The sequence below is a fragment of the Geotrypetes seraphini genome, chromosome 13 (assembly GCF_902459505.1).
Source record: "Geotrypetes seraphini chromosome 13, aGeoSer1.1, whole genome shotgun sequence".
NCBI lineage: Eukaryota > Metazoa > Chordata > Amphibia > Gymnophiona > Dermophiidae > Geotrypetes > Geotrypetes seraphini.
In genome coordinates this window covers 71,028,140-71,051,647 of record NC_047096.1, presented here as the reverse complement: position 1 = coordinate 71,051,647, position 23,508 = coordinate 71,028,140, and the positions used below count along the sequence as shown (strand labels likewise).

General features: G+C 44.6%; 1 protein-coding gene across 1 annotated transcript in view; it reads left to right on the top strand.

Moving 5' to 3' along the window:
- The window catches only part of MYO1D (myosin ID), a 227,078-nt gene that overhangs the window by 162,502 nt on the left and 41,068 nt on the right, over positions 1–23,508 (top strand). The window contains 7 exon segments of the mRNA XM_033918408.1: positions 427–650; positions 2,437–2,581; positions 7,515–7,608; positions 9,770–9,831; positions 9,833–9,883; positions 9,885–9,896; positions 16,116–16,258. Of these exon segments, the coding sequence (XP_033774299.1) occupies positions 427–650; positions 2,437–2,581; positions 7,515–7,608; positions 9,770–9,831; positions 9,833–9,883; positions 9,885–9,896; positions 16,116–16,258 (731 nt within the window).

The window sequence follows — 23,508 nt, the reverse complement described above, 5'->3', positions numbered from 1 at the left end:
ATAAACACGGAAAGGTGATATATCAAATCCTAATCCCTCTCCTTAATGGGTCATTATGCTACAGAGTAGGGTTACCAGATTTTACATACGGAAAATCCGGACCCATGGACCTGCCCCCCAGGCCCGCCCAGTTCCACCCATCCATGCCCCATTACGCCCATGCCACGCCCCCAACCTCGCCCCTAGCCCTGCCCCCCTCAGCCTGCTCATTGGTTAGGAGGGTATGCGCGAATGTCCCTCCTGATGCAATCTGCTTTTCAAACCCCAGACAAAGTACCGGGTTTTAAAAGCTGTCCGGACACCTGGACGTGTCCTCTAAAAAGAGGACATGTCCGGGTAAATCCGGACATCTGATAACCCTAACTACTGAGGCATCTGAGTTTACATGTGCAATATGAAAGCATATTCTTTCTCTGTTCTCCTCAGGTTTGGTTAGGTGCGGTGGTGCGTCGTCGGTACAAAAGGATGAAAGCTGCCCTCGCTATCATCCGCTTTTACCGCCAGTACAAGGTGAAATCCTATATCAGGGAGGTGAGCAAGCGTTTCCAGCACGTCAGGACCATGAAGGATTACGGCAAGCACGTGAAATGGCCCACTCCTCCCAAAGTGCTGCATCGTTTTGAAGAGGCACTGCGGGCTATTTATCATCGGTACGTCTCCTCTCCCCCACCCTCACACAGTACATTGGTGGCAGGCTGACCCGAGGCGAGTGCTCACAAGACATCTGTCAAAGTGGAGGCACTTGGACACCAGCCAAAGTGGCTTTGAAGTTTAAATGTAAGAAAAAAAATGTCTAAGATTGTAAAATATAGCACAAAAACTCGGATATGGTGAATATCACTAATAATCACAAAAAACACTTTCACCAAAAGGAAATATTGAAGGTATATTGAACAAAAGACACAAGCAAAGACCAGTCTTAACGGAGGAAAAAGCCTCAGACAGGGGCCCACCCACCTCCACAATGGTGGAATAACGGTGTTCAGGCGATCACTTCACTGGCATAAAACCTCCTACTGTAATGGTCATAGCAATGTGTCAAAAAATTGCTTTCAGAATTGAGTGATGCAGAAGAAGATAATAATAACTTAACTTTCTCCTTAAGGATCGGAACACCAACGATGGCCAGCGTTTCACTGTCAAGGTGCCTCAGGGTGTAAACAAATCCGATCGCACTACAAATATAGACATAAAATTTATTCTGATTTGAGTGTTTTATGTCTATATTTGTAGTGCGATCGGATTTGTTTACACCCTGAGGCACCTTGACAGTGAAACACTGGCCATCGTTGGTGTTCCGATCCTTAAGGAGAAAGTTAAGTTATTATTATCTTCTTCTGCATCACTCAATTCTGAAAGCAATTTTTCGACACATTGCTATGACCATTACAGTAGGAGGTTTTATGCCAGTGAAGTGATCGCCTGAACACCGTTATTCCACCATTGTGGAGGTGGGCGGGCCCCTGTCTGAGGCTTTTTCCTCCGTTAAGACTGGTCTTTGCTTGTGTCTTTTGTTCAATATACCTTCAATATTTCCTTTTGGTGAAAGTGTTTTTTGTGGTTAAGATTGTAAAATATGCCATGCTGAGCCAGACCAGTTGGTCCCAGGAGCCTAGCATCTCGTCTCAGTGGCCAGTCTAGATCCTGTGGAAGAAGCAACTGACAGCTCCCAATGGGCAATCTGTCCCCTTTGTTGTGATGCACCAGGTACTTCTGGAATGACCTGAGGCTGGTTTGATTATCCTTTGCTATCTCCCTACCACTTTTAAATTCTTTCAGCACTTACCAGCTATCCTGAATCTGGCTCTAATAGTTTAAGTATGTTGTTTGATTCTGTAGGTAGAAAGAAAGTGAAAGAGCATATATTTCTAGACAGTGCTAACATAGTAAATGACAGCAGATAGAGCCCAGTATGTTCTATGCAACCAGCCCCACAAGGTGGCCAGAGTTGTACCTTCACTCTGTGCGCCCTGTTTAAAGTGTGAAGGTCATTTAAGGCTTGCTTGTGCAGCCAATAACATGCATTACATGGGCAATGAGTTGTATGGAAGTATATTTGCCATCCCAAGATATCAGCACCATGCTGGAGTGAAAATAGAGACTTGGAAACTCCCTTCCTGGATCCCACTTAATAAAGAGCTTGATCAGTCTGGGATCCTTTCAGTATGGGCCCGGCAAGTGGAATCTGTATCACTTGCTCCTCGTGAGCAAGGGTTACCTGGTGATCACCCTAAACACCTAAAACACCTATGCCCCCCTTTCTCCCTTCTGGCTGTACATCCTAAATCAAATGAACTGATAGACTCACAGCAACAAAACTGAAAGTTTGTACGCTCCTACCAGGTTTACTTATCCTGCTCTCATGGACTGTAAATCCTCTTGGCCAAGTATGTGATAGATGTGGAATAGTTTTGACACCACCCTTTCTCTTCCCAGGTGGCGAGCATCTCAAATCATCAAGAGCATATCTCCGGCAGACCTGCCCCAGGTCAGGGCAAAGGTTGCTGCCATGGAAACCTTGAAGGGCCCTAGAGCTGATATGGGTCTTCAGAGAGCCTGGGAAGGGAATTATTTGGCATCTGTGAGTGTAAAGAAATATATCTGGCATGGTATCAGAGACCCCCATGCAATGTTGCAAGCTTATATACTGATTTCTGGGGAAGACACACACAACTTTGGAAGGAGTGTCCCCAGAGCCTAATTCTCTGTTAGGATTGTGCAGCTGCTTAACAAATAATTCTAGAAATGATGCACCCTTGCTGTAATTTCAGCATACTGTATACCTGTGGTCTGTGGGGGCAATGCAGAAAGCCACGCCTTAGAGCTGTACACTAGTGCTTCCTGATTTACAGATTCACTTTGGTGAATCAATTTGATTCGGTCTGTTTGCTGGAAAAATCGGACTCGCTGATTGAGTGAGTCCTGACAATACCTCCAAGCCTCCTAAAGCAGCAGCAACAACAACAACAACAACGGTGTCCAGCAGGCAGAGGCAGCACTCTGAACAGGCTGCTCCTGGTCTGCCTCACTGGGGCCTTCCCTCTGCCATGTCTCTGATAACATTACTGATGATGTGGCAGAAGGAAGCCCTGGTGGGCAGGCTGCGAGCAGCCTGTTCACTGCTGCTTTGGGAGGCCCAAAAGTTGAGATCTCACGGGAGGGGTGGGGTTGGGGGTCGATTGGGAAGTGCTGCGCAGGGGGATAGGAAAGATGGAGGACTGCTACACAGGGGGATAGGAGGGATGGAGGGCTGCTGCACAGGAGGGAGGGATGGAAAACTACTGCACAAGGGTATGGAGGGAGGGATGGAAAGCTGCTGTTAGGAAGGATGGAAAGCTGCTGCACATGGGGGGAGAGACAAGAAAGGAAGAATTGTTGGACATGGGTTGGAGGAAGTGAAGGGAGAGATATAACAAAGAGGTAGAAAGGGGTGAGAAGGAGAAATCATGCATATGGTGAAGGGGAGGGAGACATGCACGGAGAGGAGAGAGGGAGAAATGTTGCACATAGGATGGAGGGCAAGGAGAGATGGTGCATGGGGAGAAAGGAAGAAATGTTATACCTGATAGAGGAAGGGAGGGGAATAGAGAGATTCGACCCAGGGCACAAGGCAGGGAGAGAGCAATGGTAGACAGTGAGATAGAAACAGAAATGTTGGATATGGCAGTGGAAGGGAAGGTACAGAGATGAAAGATGAATGGTGAGCACAGAGAAAGAAGAAAATGTAAAATGAGCAGGAGATCCTGGTGAACGAGTTAAGAGGAACAGAAACCAGAGCCTGGGACCAACATGATTTGAATAATAAAATGACCAGACAACAAAAGATAGAAAAATAGTTTTATTTTCTGTCTTGTGATTACAATATGTCAGATATGAGTTGTGTATCCTGCCAGAGCTGATGTTAGAGAGACAGTGAGCTTGAGCTAGAACCTAACAGAGAGAGGAAAAGTCCTCGTTTTGTTTTGTTTACACCACAGCATCATCGTGGGGTTGGAGAGGGCAAAGGGGGGTGGGTGAAAAGGATAGAAAAATAAACCTGCCAGGCCGTTTGAAAAAAAAAAAAAAAAAAAATGCCCAATTGGGCAGGAAAAGTGAATCAAATCAAAAAATCAATTCAGTAAGCCAAATTGAATTGAATCGAAAAATTTTTCCCTGAATCAGGCAGCCACTACTGTGCACTGATGACTGAGGGGCTGATTCTATAAAGGGCGCCTAAAGTTAGTTTAATAGGATCAGTAATTGCTAAAAAAAAAAAATTAATTGGGTGATGGGCACCTATCTGATTCTATAACAAATAAGCACCTATCGCATGGCATTTAGCGGTACCTAATGCCTAAGTGGGCATTTCTATGGGCAGAGTATGACTTAGATGCCACTAAGCATGATTCTCCCAAAACCTAGGCACCTTAAACTTAGGCTTACATTTCAGGTGCCTAAGTTTTTACATAGGTGCCGTTAGCCACGATTCTGTAAATGGTGCCTAAGTGTGAATGGCACGTGGCTGGTCATTTAATCAGGCACTGTTTATAGAATCAGCCCCTCAGGAATGGCTTCCAGTGCAAATGTGATGCCAAAGATTTGCTCGCCAATGGAGTAAGCTAATCTGAATCCTGCAAAACTTGTGCACTAATAAGGGTGAGTGCACATGGTTCTGCGCTGTGAGTAGCTTGTAATGTGTGTATGTCTGAGCAGAAGGAAAATGCTGTCCCACATTTACGTGTGTGCTGGAATGTTGTTCTGTGGAACGTCAACAAGAAGAGAAAAAAAATCCAAAAAGTCTGCAGTGAAAGTCAACCAACAGGAACCAAAAAAAGGAAACTGCAGAAACGATGTACTTGACCAGGGGTCTCAAAGTCCCCTCCTTGAGGGCCACAATCCAGTCGGGTTTTCAGGATTTCCCCAATGAATATGCATGAGATCTATGTGCATGCACCACTTTCAATGCATATTCATAGGGAAATCCTGAAAACCCGACTGGATTGGCGGCCCTCAAGGAGGAACTTTGAGATCCCTGATTAAGACAATCAATACATTGTTTAAAGAAATATATCCTCCTTTGTTCTAAAGAACTAGGTCCCAACATGGTCCGCGTTTCAATTAGAACATCTTCCTCAGGGATCCAATGTTTGCCTTTAGGATGAACATGGTGGAATATAAGAATAGCCTTACTGGGTCAGACCAATGATTCCTCAGCCCAGTAGCCCATTCTCATGGTGGCCAATCCAGGTCCCTAGTACTGGCCAAAACCCAAGGAGTAGCAACATTCCAGCATCCTCAAAGAATAGCAAGATTCTGGAACCCCAATGAGAGCAACATTTCCAGAGCTGAGATTGTGATATTTAATGCCTCATTCCACAGTGCCTCAGAGCCAACCTCATCAGTGATATCACAATGGCTTGATTGTACTATACTTGGTACAGCCATACTGGGTCAGACCAATGGTCCATCAAGCCCAGTAGCCCATTCTCACGGTGGCCAATCCAGCTCCCTAGTACCTGGCCAAAACTCAAGGAGTAGCAGTATTCCATGCTACCAATCGAGCACAAGCAGTGGCCTCCCCCATGTCCCTCTCAATAACAGACTACGGACTTTTACTCCAGGAAATTGTCCAAACCTTTCTTAAAACCAGCTATACTATCCACTCTTATCACAACCTCTGGCAATGCGTTCCAGAGCTTAACTATTCTCTGACTGAAAAAAAAATGTCCTCCACTTTTGTTCTAAAGAAACCGGGACCCAACACAGTCCGTGTTTTGATTAGAACATCTTCCTTAGGGGTCCAAAATTTGCCTTTAGGATGAATGTGGTGGAGCACAATGTCATACTAAAAAGAATGATGCCCGTGAGAGGTAATTGCATGTGGGTAATCACCGTAGTGTGGATCCTGGAGCATTGTTTTGAAGGCGATCCTCACTACGGTGATTACCCACACGTGATCACCTCTCACGGGCACCAGTCTTTTTAGTACAACGTTGTGCTCCACCACGTTCATCCTAAAAGCAAACTTTGGACCCTTGAGGAAGATGTTCTAATCGAAACACGGACTGTGTTGGTTCCGGTTTCTTTAGAACATAGGCGGATATATTTCGGTTAACAACGCGTCGATTGTCTTAATAAAGTGCCTGCATCAAGTACAGTGGTGCCTCACACAACGAACGCCTCGCACAGCGAACGCTGCACACAACGAACTTCATGTCTTGATTCATACAACGAAATTCGTTTCACACAACGAAGTCGCCCGAGCTGCCGATGTATTGCATCCTTCCGCGCAGGCACTGCAGGCAGTCGTTAGTCACTGCGCTTAACTGCCCTCTCTCACTGTATACAGTCGTCCTTTTAAGATAAACTCAATATTTTTTATATATCATGGCTTCTAAAAAAAGCAGGAAGGTGATTTCTGTTGAAATGAAACGGGAAATAATTAGAAGGAGTGAATGTGGGGTAAACAGTGTGACCTCGTCAAAGAGTTTGGCCTCAGCAAGACCACCATTTTCACCCATTTTGACAAATTTATCTTTTTTATGTCATCTTAGCATATTTTATGCTGCAGAACGAATTATTTTTTTTAACATGTATTGTTATGGGAAAACGCGTTTCACATAACGAACTTTTCGCATAACAAACTTGCTCCTGGAACCAATTAAGTTCGTTGTGTGAGGCACCACTGTACATAATTTCTGCAATTTCCTTTCTTGGTTCATGTAGTTCTGTGGATAAATATCGGCATCACAAAATTTCATGTGCATAACATTTTTAATAGTGTCGATGTTTATGCGCAGAAGTTTCCAGCACATGCGCAGATATTATGTTTCTGTTTGAACCTGTATGCACCTCCTCTTCTGTCTTAAAAGTTGTGGCTAGGACTCTTACATACATAGCAAGAAAAAGAAACCAGGGTTAAATCCTCACAACTGGTGCTCTAGAACAGTGGTTCCCAACCCTGTCCTGGAGGACACCAGGCCAATTGGGTTTTCAGGCTAGCCCCTAATGAATATGCATGAAGCAAATTTGCATGCCTATCACTTCCATCATATGCAAATCTCTCTCATGCATATTCATTAGGGCTAGCCTGAAAACCCGATTGGCCTGGTGTTCCATCCAGGACAGGGTTGGGAATCACTGCTCTAGAAGATTGAACTAACCCTTCTAAGCTGCCTCTGACATGGCGTTAAAACTCCTGCCTTTTGCGTTCAGCATTTAAAGTCTTCCACACCCTTCTCTGCATTGGGGTCAAATAGCTAATAGTCCATTAATTTTAACATTTAATTTTAAAATTAATTTTAATATGCTGTGTGCTGGCCAATCCTATGTGTAGATTATGCAGTAGTTAATCTTCTGTGTGTAACACTTCTCTAACTTGTTACACAATAAAGTTGCCTGCAGACATCACGCTAACGCTAGATCAATGTGCACAAGCTTTTAGCATTGACCCCTTCTGTTAGGAGACAGAGGGGAAAGGGGCCTGGTGTGTTCTCTTTGGTAATGAAAGTGTGTGATCCCATCTCTGTTTTCAGAAGCGGGATAACCCACAAGCCGTGAACACTTTTATCTCCGTGACTAATGAGCTGAAGAGGAAGGACAAGTTTATGAATATGCTCTTCTCCTCTCCTGTCACGTAAGGTACATGGGGAGGGGGGGCGTGGGGGACTGGCTAACAGTGGAGGTAATCTTCTTGTCAGATTCAGTGGCGTAGCAAGGGTAGGAGGCACCTGGGGTGGTGGTGCCCCCCATACCCCCCTTTTCTGCCCCCCTGTTCTTTCCGCGCTCCACATGTCATACATGCACCCTCCCTTCCCATCCCTGTACCTCTTTAAATCTTTGCCAGTGCAAGCAGTTTGCGCCAGCATTGGCTTTCCCCTCTGGTGTCACTTCCTGGCCCCATGACCCGGGAAGTGATTTCAGAGGGAGCCAGGCTGTCGCGAGCAGCAGGCCAGAGTGGTACAAGAGGGGTGTGGTGGAAGGGAGGGCACAAGTGGAAGGGGGCAGAGGTGTTGGCACCCCCACCAAGACAACGCCTGAAGTAATTTGCCCCCACCCCTTACTACGCCACTGGTCAGTTTATAACATTAAGCACCCATGCTCCAAACTCTTGGCTGTGAGAGTTTGGGACCCAGCAGGCTTTGGTCATACAGGAATGATGGGGAGAGACACCTATCTTAATCTTCACTCCTTCTTTCCTCCTGCTGGGGACAGTCTCCAGGCTAGCAGTGGCCATTCTTATGTTCTTATGTGTTCTGTTCAGCACAGAGCTTTCAAATAAAATACTTGTGAAAATGTAAATGTAATGTAGTGGGTTGAGGGTCACTGAATACAACTTAAGTAAATGGAAGGAGGAGGGGACTGTTTTTGTCCAATTCGTCTGTGTGCTTGGGTGCTTTATTTTTTCTTTTCACCTCTTTTGCCTGACCTGAGATGCACAATCAGGAACTCCCCTGGGGAGCTGAGCTCAGGCTTTTCTGCTCCTGGGTTTTAAAAGCACCTCATTTATGGTTCATTTCTTCCTGATGGATGCTTCTGCACACACTTCCGCCTGGTTATAAACTTTGTTTTCACACGCTGGGCCCTGTTGACTGACATCCTGTCAGGAGCTGTTAATAAAGTCTGCTCAGTCCTCCACTGTTTTATTTTGAATTCATGATTTAAAATTGCTCCCTGCATCCTATATAAGGCTGTAAGAGCATTTGGGGAGGAGAGGGGTATTATTTGGAATAGGGGGGGATGAGAAACCCTAATTCCTCACTGATAATATACCTGATTTCAGGACTGGCCTGGTACTAAGTCCCTTCCCCGGCCCCCCACCCCTAGATTGTTAACTCTGCTGTATGTGGGATTCCTACACTCTTATTCACTTTGGTGCACTGAGTTCATTTTTCTGTTCTCACAGGAAATGTACTTTATTTACCTCCTGTTGGCAGCTATAGCAGTTCTCGCATATTTATTTATTTAAAAATTATTTTAACCCTCTTACACCTAAGCGGTTCACAAAGATACATACATAACTATCAAATAACATAAACATAAGTATACTGTATATATTAATCCACCCCATTCCATACACCTGGCTAAACCTCACTTGAGAGCTTCTATACTTGACTGGCAATATTTTATTTATTTATTTATTTATTTATTCATTCATTCATTCATTCAGTTTTCTGTACTGTTCTTCCAAGGGAACTCAGAATGGTTTACATGAATTTATTCAGGTACTCAAGTTTTTCCCCATCTGTCCCAGTGGGCTCACAATCTGTCTAATGTACTTGGGGGATTAAGTGACTTGCCCAGGGTCACAAGGGGCAGTATAGCTTTAAACCTCTGTGCCATACTCTTCCCTCCCTATCTCATCCTATATGTCTGACACCAGAGATCATGCTGGCAGCCTTCTCTGTCTGAATAGCTGTGTCCATTATCAAATCTTCCCAACCAACAGCTCAGTCCTAAAGTTAAACCTTCACATATGAACTAAGATAACATATATCCCCACCCCATCCCTGTATCTTGGGCCACACATAAGACAAATGAATTCATAGGGGCCCTTCTTTGCCACTAGTAGTTTAGATAGGAGTTAACATCAGGAGCATTCTGGCTTCCTTCTCCTCTCCATGGCTGAAAATGGAGCATTAGGCCATAGTCCTGAGCTGGAAATGGAGTCTGACTTGAGCCCCTCTGGTGGTAAGTGACTATTTGGGCCTGGATGAAAGGTGACCAATACACCTCTGATTTAGGGATGCCTTTAGGAGAGATTTGTTGATGGTTCTGCATCTTTTATTTTGTGTCCGCAAGATAAACCGGTTTAATAAGGTAGAAGACCGCGCCATACTCATCACAGATCGTCTACCTGTATAAGATGGATCCCAGCCGCCAGTACAAGGTCATGAACTCTGTTTCCTCTCTATAATGTAAGTGCCTTCCATTCTAAAAAACTGGTCTCTCCTTGTTTTGTTAAAAATTATTTTTGGAAATCAGGTTTTCCATGAAGAAAGAGGGACTAAATATCCATGAAGACAGTTGGGTGTAGACACATCATGCTTTCCCAAACATTTCTGTTAATGCAACGTGCTCCTGCACTGCAACTCCCCCCCCCCCCTTCAATACCCAGCACTCTCCTTGCACCTCAGTCCTACCCATAGCAGCCCCTATTTTTCCAGTACTGAGACCCCCCCTTCCACACAAAACTGTTGTACCAGCCCACCCCATTCCTATCCTATCAGTACCCCCTTGTTATTCAGTACTGAGATCTCCACATATGTAACTTGCCTTGCTCCTGTCCTGTAGTGCCCCTCTGTTTATCTTGAAACCCCTCTTACATTTACTGCTGTACTAATGCACCTTCTTCCTGTAGCTCCACCCCCTGCTGTTGAGTACTGAGGACCCCCAAACAGCTCTGGCAATGTTTATTGTTCATTTCAGAGATCCCAGCCCCCCACCCCTTACAAGTCTCTCTCTCTCTCTCTCTCACATACAATATACATGAAAATGTACTTTTGAAAAATTGTTCAGCCACAGGGTTTCCACCTGTATTTGAAAATTAATTCTTACTCCCTATAAAATTATTTTCAGTCTATTTTTTAAGAGGTTGGCAGTTCTCATATACATGTTGCAGTTGTGATCCACCCACGTCAGGTGCTATACTGGGGTCTGAGGCATTCACAGTAATGTGGATAGCAGCTGTTAGTAGATAGGGGACACATGATTCTACCTGGTGTAGTCGTTCCCCTTTCCCAGCACACACCAGCATCATATGTATCACCAAGGAGAGCAGTGGCTTGTAACAAGCATGTTGGTCCCACATGTGCCTTTGTCAGTTGAAACCACAATTATCTGACCCCGATATGGGTATTTTGCATGATTGAATGGCTGGTAACTATGGCAGCCTTTTCCAATTTTAGCACTATATCTCACCTTCCTCAGGGAAAGAATCTCTTTGTTGCTGTGGAAAGATAAATTATCCTTCTAGTACATGCATTGGAGTTGGGGAGGGTGTCAGATACGCACCCTCCTCTATCCTCTCCAACAGCAACAACAACAAAAAAAATCCATCTGCCTTCCCAGCGGTGCTCAGCATCCCTGTCTGGAAAGCATCCCTGTTACCTTGGCAACCTCCCTGGAGATGGAGTTTCCATGGCAATCTCATTAGAGACCTGGATCAGCTGATGTCTGGTCCTACCCTGACTTCTCAGCTGCTGCTGGCATGCTGCATCATCCCAGCTTTCTTGATCCATTTGCTATTATAGGTGCTAATATAAAGCCATCCCAAACCTTAATGTGTTTAGCTCAGGAGGCCATGCGCTTCCTTATTTGCTGTTTTTTTTTAAATTCTCCTGTATGAACATTGATTAGTCATATAGATCCTGAAAGTAGTGATGATCAGGGTTTGGGGGGAGCATGTCGGTACTGAGGGAAAGACAGTCTTGTCTTTCAGAGATGGGTGGAAGTAAAATTGCAAACTGGCAGCCCTAGGGAATATACAATCCATAAAAATGGGGGGCAGGGATGTCCTTTTAATGTGAGTTAGTGATGTCTGTGATATCTGTTCATCTTATTTATAGATGAATTTTCTTTAATATTTTCTGGAGTATTTTTTTCTTACATTACTGTCATATGATTTATATGGAAAATGTAATGAAAAGGTGTGGTGGCTCTGTTAGTCCACTCTTCAAGGTAATATGTAGAAATAAAACAAAAAACATAAAGGAAAAAAAATATATAATACCTTTTTTAGAACATAAGAACATAAGAATTTGCCATCTCCTGATCAGACCTTTGGTCCATCAAGTCCGGCGATCTGCACACGCGGAGGCCCAGCCAGGTGTACACCTGGCGTAATTTTAGTCACCCTCTATGCCTTTTGTAAGGAGATGTGCATCTAGTTTGCTTTTAAATCCTAGAAAGGTGGATTCCGCAATAACTTCCTCTGGGAGAGCATTCCAGGTGTCCACCACTCGCTGCGTGAAGCAGAATTTCCTGATATTTGTCCTGGACTTGTCCCCATCACTTCATGTCCATGTCCTCCTTGTCGTGTCACATTGGATATTGTAATTACTTTTTTTATGAAACTTTTTTTTTATTGGTAAAGCGAATAACAACCTCACAACCACAGAACAAAGATAAGGATTGTAACATTCCTAATAACAGTCAAAGGAGGGCACCTCACCCCTCAAAGAGGACTGGGACTCTGATGTCCTCTCAGGGAGCAAGAGACCCAAACACACCCCCAACAGGCCCGTACCCCCCTCCCCCCCTCCCCCAAACCCTCTTCCCCCCTCACCCCAACAGAAGAAGAATCCCAGGGTCAGACAGGTGGAGCAGAATACAGTTGCAATCCGTTCACAATTCGACTACGACTCCGTGGCGGCAAACTGTCCAAGTAAGGAGACCAAGTGTGAAATAAAGTCACTACTCTTACGACGAGAGGAACAGTAAATTACTTTTTTTCCTGCTCTATTTTGTCGATTCCTTTCAGTATTTTGAAAGTTTCGATCCTATCCCCTCGCAGTCTCCTCTTCCCAAGGGAGAACAATCCCAGTCTCCTAAGTCGTTCCTCATATTCCAAGTTCTCCATACCTTTTATTAGCTTCGTTGCTCATCTCTGCACCCTCTCCAGCAGTTTTATATCCTTCTTTAGTTTGGGAGATCAATGTTGGACACAGTATTCCAAGTGTGGTCTGACCATTGCTCTATAAAGCGGCATTATAACTTTCTCCCGATCTACTCTTGATTCCCTTCTTTATCATGCCTAACATTCTATTTGCTTTCTTTTCCGCCGCCGCACATTGTGCCGACGGTTTCAGGGTCCTATCTATCAGTACCCCCAGGTCCTTTTCTTGTACGCTCTTACCCAGAGTTGCACCTGACATTCTATACTCGTGTTCCTTGTTCTTTCTTCCTAAATGCATTACTTTGCACTTTTCCACATTAAACTTCATCTGCCATTTCTCTGCCCATTTCTCTAACTGACACAAATCAGTTATTGGACTAATTTAATGTAGTTTATGATTAGCTTTCGATATAGCTGGTTACATAGTGCTGGCACCTATCTGAGTTCCAACACAATATCCAGGCAGTTAGCAGGATGCTGGGAATTACATAGAAACACAGAAAAATGAAGGCAGATAAAGACCATATGCCCTATCAGTCTGCCCATCCATGTCATCTACTCTCCCTTTCATTCCCTTAGAGATCCTATGTATTCTCCCAAGCTTTCTTGAATTCGGATACAGTTTTCATCTTCACCTCCTCCACTGAGAGGCCATTCCACGCATTAGCCACCCTTTCCATAAAAAGTATTTTCTGAGGTTAACTTCTGAGTCTGTTCTCATTCCCCTCATTCCAGAGTTTCCTTTCAATTGAAAGAGACTCGCCTCCTGTGCATTTTTGTTGTATAGGTATTTAAATATCTCTTATATCCCCTTGCTTTTCTTCCCAAAGTATAAATATGGAGATCTTTAAGTCTGTCTCTATATGCCTTATGATGAAGACCACCAACCATTTTAATAGCCATTCCTCTTGACCAACCTCCATTCTATTTATATCTTTTTAAAAGGTGCAGTTCTCCAGAATTGTACACAATATTCTAAATGAAGTCTCATTAGAGTCTTATACAGAGGCCATCTCCTTTTTTCCTACTGGCCATTCATCTCACTGTGCACCCAAACATCCTTTTGATGTTCACCATTGCCTTCAAGTCCTGCTCTTTCTTGCAGAAAAGTTCTTCACCCCTTAAACTGAACCATCCGCTTGAGTTTTTGCAATCCAAATACATTATCCTGCATTTTTTTAGCATTAAATTAACAGCCTAATTCTAGACCATTCCTCAAGCTTTGTTAGGTCCTTCCTCATGCTGTCCACATCATCAGGAATAAGAACATAAGAATTGCCACTGCAGGGTCAGACCAGTAGTCCATCGTGCCCAGCAGTCTGCTCCCGTGGCGGCCCCTAGGTCAGAGACCAGTGCCCTAACTGAGACCAGCCCTATCTGTGTACACTCCGGTTCAGCAGGAACTTGTCTAACTTTGTCTTGAATCCCTGGAGGGTGTTTTCCCCTATAACAGCCTTCGGAAGAGCGTTCCAGTTTTCCACCACTCTTTGGGTGAAGAAGAATTCCTTACATTTGTACGGAATCTGTCCCCTTTTAACTTTAGGGAGTGCCCTCTCGTTCTCCCTGCCTCGGAGAGGATGAACAACCTGCCTTTATCTACTAAGTCTATTCCCTTCAGTATCTTGAATGTTTCTACCATGTCCCCTCTCAGTCTCCTCTTTTCAAAGGAGAAGAGGCCCAGTTTCTCTAATCTCTCGCTGTATGGCAACTCCTCCAGTCCCTTAACCATTTTACTCGTTCTTCTCTGGACCCTTTCGAGCAGTACCATGTCCATCTTCATGTACCAGTGCTAGATGCAGTATTCCAGTGAGGGCGTACCATGGCCTGGTACAGCGGCATGATAACCTTCTCCGATCTGTTCGTGATCCCCTTTTTAATCAATCCTAGCATTCTGTTTGCCCTTTTCACCGCTGCCGCACATTGCGCAGATGGCTTCATCGACTTGTCGACCAGTATTCCCAAGTCTCTTTCCTGGGGGGTCTCTCCAAGTACCGCCCCGGACATCCTGTATTCGTGTATAAGATTTTGTTACCAACATGCATCACCTTACACTTATCCACATTGAACCTCATTTGCCATGTCGCGGCCCATTTTTCGAGCGTGTTTATGTCACGTTGCAGATCTTTGAAGTGCTCCCTCATCTTAATTACTCTGAATAACTTCGGATCGTCCGCAAATTTAATCACCTCACTCGTCGTACCAATTTCCAGATCATTTATAAATATGTTGAAGAGCATTGAACCCTGCGGCACTCCACTGGTAACGCTTTTACAGTCCAAGTATTGTCCATTTACCCCTACTCTGTTTCCTATCCACCAGCCAGTTTTTAATCCACGGGAGTATTTCACCCTCGATTCCATGGCTCGCAATTTTTTGAAGTAGTCGTTCATGCAGAACCTTGTTGAACGCCTTCTGAAAATCCAGATATACAATGTCGACCAGATCACCCTTATCTATCCACCTGTTTACTCCCTTGAAGAAGTGTAGCATGGTAATGGGTGGGGGTGGGGAAGGAGCGGGGGGCAAAGAGAAGGATGGATACGAGCGCCCCCACCAAGACGGAACTCCCCACCTTACTACACTACTGCCTGTATATAAACTGCTTTGAGTGTAGTTGTAATACTACAAAAAGGCGGTATACAAGGCCCAATCTGTTCCCCATTCCCATTGTGAGCAGTTGGGACACAGCCCTGGATTCCAGTGTCAGATGGAAAAAAAAGCAACCTTTGAGGAAAGATCCAGGAGAAGCTTTAAATATAGAGCAACACACAAGCAATATAAAAATATCAAATTAAAAAATCAGGTGTTGTCCTACAAGTGGAGAGTAATTTCCTCAGAATGGCTTTAAACCCTTTGCTGGTACTTTTGAATAAACACTTCTTCCATCTGTCTCCAAGGGTCAGTACAGTGTCAGTGGTCACAGAATGAATTTTGAATTAATTTGTGCATTAATTTGTTAACTAAGAGTAAATCAATAATAATGAGAGGGAAAAGTCTGTTCTGCATATAACTCTAATAATCTGATTTTGTCTTGTACCATGTCTTCTAAACAGGGCCCTGATGTAAATTATTTCATGCTTAAGGAGTGGGATCTGCAGCCACGTCTGAAGTGGTCTGCCAGTATTTTTCTAGTGCCTCTGCTGGCTGAAAACGTCCAAAAAAGAAATGAGGAGGATTGGCATTGCACCATTACCCTTGGGTAGCCTGAAATGCTTTAAGAAACAGTTGATCTGTCCAAGGCAGAAGGTTTTGCCCTTCTCTGCCAGGCCCAGTTATGCGTCATAGCACTGTCTTGTATTCCTTCCCCAGTTTATCACTATCTAGGCCCTCACTGACAAATTGTCATGGATCATTTTACAGATGTTGGAGGAAAGGAAGCTGTATGTGAAGGCACAGCCCTTATACTTGCAAAACCTGTTAATGAGAAGTAGGAAAGAAGTAACCTTCAAAATTATTTGGCAGGAGAGTGCCTTGATCTAAGGTGGACATCATTGCACTGTGGTGTTCTCTCTTTCCCCAGGTATCTGGACTGAGCGTTTCCAATGGAAAGGACCAGCTGGTAGTATTCCACACCAGGGATAACAAGGACCTTATCGTCTGCCTCTGCTGTAGTGAGAACACATTAGGAGAAGTGGTGGGCGTGCTAGTGAATCACTTCAGAAGGTCAGTTCTCTACCGAGCCTCCTTAGGGAAATAGGAGATTGGGGATAGCTTTGCCTAGTCAGATTTTTGTTAAATATCAAAATCCTTCTGATTGCCATTTGAGATTATAGAGATGGACCTGGATGGACAGCGGTCCACCACACTTCTCTTTCCCTTCTTTCTTTCCTTTCCTCTACAGCGTCCTGGCATCTGTCCTCCTCTCAACCCCTGCACCCCGGTATATCTTTCATGCGTCTTTGGCACATGCAGGGGTTTGTTTTTGCTGCCGGCACCAGCTCCCAAAGGCTTCCTTTTGCTGCATTCCGCATCACTGGCATCACTTCCTGTTTCATGTCTGGCGGAACTTGGCAGAGGAAACCTTCAGGGGCTGGTGCCGACAGCAAAAATTAATCCCTGCAGGTACCAGGGATGTGTGAAAAGTATATTGGGGAGGGACAGGGTTGAGAGATAGAAGGGCAGATGCTGGAATGCTGTAGAAGAAAGTGGGAGAGATATTGGATGGGTGTGTTGAAGGGCCCATCGAAGTTAACTGTGTGCCCATCCAAAATACTGGGTCTGGGTATGCCACAGGGGAGGGGTTATGTTGATATCTCAAATAATATCAAACTACACTCTCAACCTAGTTTTATAGCACAGTAACCTCTATTATGAAAAACCAATGGAGCCGTAAGGAAAATATTTATTGTCACCATAGGCACCAGATTCAACAACCAAAAACCGACAAACCACAAGCAGCACTTCAAAAACGCTTCTTCTCTGAAAATTATCTTGAGGTAGGAAAAAGCCTCAGATCCCACCTCCACCAAACCGATATCTCAGGTTGTAAATAAGTGGAGGCTAACCGGCGTACATTTAAGTCATTGGCATAAAAAACCTCCTCATATAATATTTCACTATGAGAAAAAGCCTTGTGCAATGCAAGTGGGTAAAAGTCCGCTTAAAGTTCAAAACTATTTATTTATTTATTTAGATTTATATCCCATCCTCCCAGTAGCTCAGAACGGTCTACAAGTAAACATACACAATGGAAGTAATTAGACCAGGGGTGTCAAAGTCCCTCCTCGAGGGCCGTAATCCAGTCGGGTTTTCAGGATGGGTGGGAGTGTGTGCGAGCGGTCCTTCGGGGTGGGGGTGCGAGCGGTCCTGCGGGGGGGGGGGGGGGAATCTGACGTCGGGGGGGGGGAACTATGTAAAAAAAAATTTGTACAACGCGCTCACGCATATAACGAGCAACGTTATGCACGGTTTGTAAAATCGTGTATAACGCGCACGTTATATGCGTGAAAATACGGTAGTAGTGTAAAAGTAGTTCTCCATGGACAAGCAGGAGGCTACATGGCTTTCGTTGAGGATAGTACTTTCATTTTTTGCCAAGGAAAGTAGTTCTTTAATAAGTAATGCCTGCCTTGCCTCCAGAAAGTGCATCAAGGATGGCAGCTACCAATGGCATAGTGAGAGAGTTTGGTGCCCGGGGCAGTGGTGCCCAGCATTGCCATTCCATGCACCACCTCAACTCTTCCCTGCCATTTGGACGCCTCTCCGCTCCACCATGTACCTCTTGAAATGTTCGCTGGCATGAGCAGCATTTTTCACTTCCTGCTTATGCTGACGTTGGCTCCCCTCCCCCCTCTTACTATGCCACTGGCAGTTACACAATTTTACCAGCTGAAATTTCCTCCTAAACGTGTTCAGGAACCCACAAGTAGAAAAGAGTATAACTAAGACCTTCATTGCAAAAGGAGGCAAAGTGTGTCTGTCAGATCCATATGGTTAGGGACAGCTTGCATTATCCTATTAGAGGCTGGGAGAGTAGATCCTGGAGAGTGCCTCCATCCCCACTCCCACTCTAGTGGGCATCTTTGAATCCTAGGTATGGAGCAAATCGTAACATACAGAAGGAAGTCATAAGTAAAAGAGGAAGTTGAGGGGAATCTCTCTCTCTCCCCCCCCCCTTCAAAACAGAGAAGCTGTTTTGCAGGAGCTGCCAGTTGCACAGTGTATGAGAAGCTGATCTTAGTTCTCACCACCCGCCTTTCAAAAAGTAGTTGACGTCTCTTCCACCACTTTCACAAACAAGTGAAAGCTGAGTCACCTGCAAGAGGCCGTCAGCAGCACATGCTGAGTTGGCAGGAAGCAGGACAGGTGAAACAGGCTCGCCTGGTTTATGGGTGTGCGTCACTCCTGGGGAAGGGGTGGGCGGGAGGGGGGAGGGAGCTTTCAATATGGTTATTATCATTTGCTGTTGAGGTGTTCTGAATGTTTCCATTCTGTCTCAAACAGCAACCAGTCAAGCTGTTTGATAGTAAGGGCTAATATGATCACATTTTTTTCAAACCGAAAATCAAGCGAACCACTGTGTTTTGTATTTTTCTTAATCTATTAGAGATTTTTTGTGAGATCCCAAGTAAATTATATTACAGTAGTCAAGGGCAGATGTTAGGTTAAAATATTTTTTTAATAGTTCAAAGTTTCCAAAGAACAGGAAAACATTTTTTGATCATTAAATCCGTGTAGTCCTCTAAAGTTAGATAGCGATCTAACGTAGGTGGCAAGTCAAATCTGCACAAGACAAATCCGCACAGACATTTTAACACAGGACAATTGCGCTATTGACTTGGGCAATATAGACCTGCGCGCATGTATCCTGCACGGTTATTGTCTTGCACTCAAATGTCTGCGCATATTTGACTGCATGCATTTGTCTTCTTTGCATTTGGCTATGAACCTCTAACGTAACACCCAAAATTTTAAGGGAGGTAGCTATTGAAAATTTCTGGCCATTAAAATGATGTACTCTGTCATTAATTTTGTCGGTAGGACTAGCAAGAAAAAACCTGTTATTTTCAGGATTAAGTTTAAGTTTTAAACTTAATATCCATTGTTCTATTTGAGCCAAAATGAATGAGATCTGTTTTTTTATATCTACTGTAAATGATGTCATTGAAATAAGTATAGTGGTATCATCTGCATAGATATAAAATTTAACTTTCAAACTATGCAATAGATTACCCAATGCAGCAAGATAAATGTTAAACAGTGTTGGCGATAGAGGAGAGCCCTGTGGAACTCCACATGGGTTACTCCATGAAAATGAATATCTGTCCGCACTATACTTGATAAGATCTGTTTTTCAAAAAGCCCAGAAACCATTTCCAAACATTTCCCATGATTCCAATCAAGTCCAGGCAGCCCAACAAGATCTCGTGATCTACCAGATCAAAGGCACTGCTCAGATCTAACTGAAGAATCAACGCACAAGTACCTACACTGAACAAACCATGAAGACAGTGGCATACCTCTAGGGTATGTGGCACCCGGGGCCCATCATTTTTTGACACCCCCCATGTAAAAAAATATTTGTTGTAATAACCATGAAACGGAATAAATGCTCAGACTCGAAACAGGCAGTGAAAATTTTCTTTTATTGAACCTCATATATGTAACCATTATTCCAAACATAACATAACATAAATTATGTCTGAATTGTCATGACATCAGAAGTACATATGGAGTAGTTGCAGGTGATGCTTGGGGCAGTTCTGATTGTGTTAATTTGGTTTTATGTGTTTTTTGAATAGAAGGGTTTTTATTTCTTTTTTGAAGATTTTGTAGTCTATGGTCGAGGTCAATAGGTTGTAGAGTTGGGGGTCGAGTGTTGCAGCTCGAATGGCTAGGAGGTTGTCAAACAGTTTTTTTTCTTCTGATGTTTTTTGTTGGAGGGTGTGTGAATGGTGCGTGAGTTCTCCTATGTATGGTTGAGGTTGACTGAATTATTTAGCTGAAGAAATTAGTTACCCCTCCCCCCATTCCACACACATTAATTGTCTTCCATTTTTGTTCCCATTATAAAAAACACTGATAAGTTCCCAGAAAAAAAAAAAAATACATTAAAATAAGAAGTGAAAACAAAGGCCCCTACAGATGAGAACGTAACATAAGAATAGCCTAACTGGGTCAGACCAATGGTTCATCATGCTCAGTAGCCCATTCTCATGGTAGCCAATCCAGGTCACTAGTACCTGGTCAAAACCCAAAGAGTAGCAACATTCCATGCTACCGATCCATGGCAAGCAGACACTTCCCCCATGTCTTTGTAACAGACTATGGACTTTTCCTCCAGGAATTTGTCCAAATTTTTCTTAAAACCAGCTACGCTATCTGCTTTTACCATAACTTCTGGCCACTTCATTTTTAAGCTTGGATCTTTCTTTCCAGAGACCTTGCTAGATGTCAAATACAGCACAAGGTATCTTCACACGGACTTAGCTGTGCAGGAAATGTGAATCTCCTCATACACCCACCTTATAGTGCAAAAATGTGCAAAGGTCTGTTTTTTTTCTTTCGATCACTACATAGCCTAATGCCACACAAGCAGCACTGTTACAAATATATTCTGAAGGTCAATGCTAAGGTTAACAAAGTTTCCTTCCTTGGACCACAAGGAGATACTGACAAACCACTGGAAGAGATCCCAAAACAACTACCCAGGCACAACACCCAAAGACCCACTCAGTGGGGGGTGGAAATGGGCCCGGAGTTTGCTCAGCAGAATTTCCCAGACCACCTCTTCCTCTCAACACATTGACATGCTGCCACCACCACCACTAGGAACACCTCACCGGGTAGGCTAGCAATGCTTATAAACTTTATAAAACACATTATTATATTTTCTTATAAAGCACATATTTTAACTGAACTCTCTGACATCCTCAGCCTTGCCATTCACAAAAATAGAAGGAAGAAAGTTCCCATTTCCTGCTGTCTCATGTCCCCGGCCTATACAATATTTTTCTTCTGCAGATCCTTCAAAAGTCTAACCAAATTCTCGTTTCACTTGCATTATAAAGTACCGAGGATGCCATCTCTCCCCAATCCCAGGTCCTAAAGTCTTAGACAGTAGCGCAAACTAGTGCTGCCTGATTCAGGAAAAAAATAATTTTGATTTGATTCAGCCGAGGAACATAGGGAGAGGGGAGACATGATCGAAACATTTAAGTACCTCACGGGACGTGTCGAAGTGGAAGATGATATTTTCTTTCTCAAGGGACCCTCGGCCACAAGAGAGCTCCCGGTCAAACTCAGGGGCGGAAAATTTCATGGTGACACCAGAAAGTATTTCTTCACAGAGAGAGTGATTGATCATTGGAACAAGCTTCCAGTGCAGGTGATCAAGGCAGACAGCGTGCCAGACTTTAAGAATAACTGGAATACCCAAGTGGGATCCCTACGAGGGTCAAGATAAGGAAATTGGGTCATGAGGGCATAGACAGGGGGTGGGTAAGCAGAGTGGGCAGACTTGATGGGCTGTAGCCCTTTTCTACCGTCATCTTCTATGTTTCTATGTCCTCCCTTGAAGGCCTGCCTGCCTGTCCCCCTTGAAGGCCTGTCCCCCCCCCTTGAAGGCCTGTCCCCCCCCCCCCTTTGAAGGCCTGCCTGCCTGTCCCCCTTGAAGGCCTGTCCCTCCCTTGAAGGCCTGCCTGTCCCCCTTGAAAGCCTGTCCCTCCCTTGAAGGCCTGCCTGTCCCCCTTGAAGGCTTGTCCCCCCTTGAAGGCCTGTCTCTCCCCTGAAGGCCTGCCTGCCCACCCCAAAGGACCGCCCGCCCCCCCTACCCCGAAGGACCGCTCATCCCCTGGCCTCCCTGCACCATTTACCGTAGAGAAGCAGCCTGCAGCAAGATCGCGATGCCAGTGATCTTTGCGCTGCTTCGGTACTGTTTCCTTCCCTGCGGTCCTGCCCCTCCTCTGACATCAGAGGGGGGGAATCTGGACGCCAGGGGGGAGAACCGGACGTCGGGGGGGAACCAGTCGCCAATGACTTCAAGGCTGGGAGCACCCCCTCAGGGCTTGCACCTGGGGCGGATGCTCACCCCCCCCCCCCCTTGGTACGCCACAGCATGAAGATGGTCAATCAACAATGCAAGTACAGTTTCTGTGCTAAATCCCGAATGAAATCCTGATTGATATTCATGAAGGATATCAAATTTTTGTAAATGCTTACCAATTCTATATTGACCAAGTAATTCCATGTCGATAAAGTCCTTTATTATTATTATTATTTTTAGGACAGGCCTGTCTTTGCCTCGCTACTACTGGCCTTCTTCTCTGGTTCTCTTTTCCTGCTTGGGCTGTGTTTCCTTTCATTTCATGGTAGGTTCTAACAGAGAAATGTAGGACTGAGGGAATTTGATGGCAGGGGCCGGGAAGCAGCCCCCTGAAAACACAGAGAAGAAGGAGCATTATTTAATTCTGTAATGAATTCACAGAACCCCACCACCAGCTCCAGATACTTATTAAAAGGTTTCATTTCTGAATATGCCTGCAGCAACCTGGTTTAACACATGCAAAGCTGATTCAGCTGGCTGTGTGAGTGCAGGAGTTGATAAACACCTTTCTGCGCCCCCGAGGCCTTTCTCACACATCACTTTCTCTAAGTTAGGCATCTGCTAAAATCAGTCCTGGGAACAGTTTACCTCTGGGATTTCGGCTACAAACTGGTATAAACATTCCCAAATTATGGGGAAGGGGAGTCGAGGGTTTGTTGGGGAAATAAGAACTAATTTTTGTTGCAGGGACTCTGGAAATCTCTACCAATTAGTGTGTGTGAGATCTCAGTAACCATTGTGGTTTAGCCAAGCCTCCCTTAGTTCGTGCTCTCTGATTTGATGGGCTTTCCTCTTGTCCCTCTGTCTTTTGATTATAACTTGATGGACATAAGTGACATTTGAAGCAATCTCTGCTTGAAATCATGAGCAAACAAAGTGGACAGGAAGAAATGGAAAGGAAATGAATCAAGGGAGCCCATGGCGGGGTGGGGGAGGATGCTATCAGAAGACACGGCTTCCAGGATCAGGAGGCCTAGAGCAAGTAAAATCATGAACAGACCTCCCCCCCCCCCTTTTACCAAGCCATGGTAGAGGTTCCTACTGCAGCCCAGAGCGCTATATGTTCCGACTCACATAGAATTCCTGTGAGCATCAAAGCATTTAGCACCCCGGGCTGTTGTAGAGACCTCTACTGCAGCTTAGGAAAAGGGGGAGGGAGGAGGTTTGTTCATGATTTTACTTGCTCTAGGCCTCCTGCTCCTGGAAGCCTGCAGGAGATTCCCCACAATCTCCGGATCCCTGGTTCAGCACCTGCCCACGTTGCCAAGTATTTATTCAAAAGCATTGCACAATTAGCGGTATATAGGGTTAGTTCTATAGGAGAGACATTAACGGTTCCATTCATACATGTTTAGAATAATGACATTTA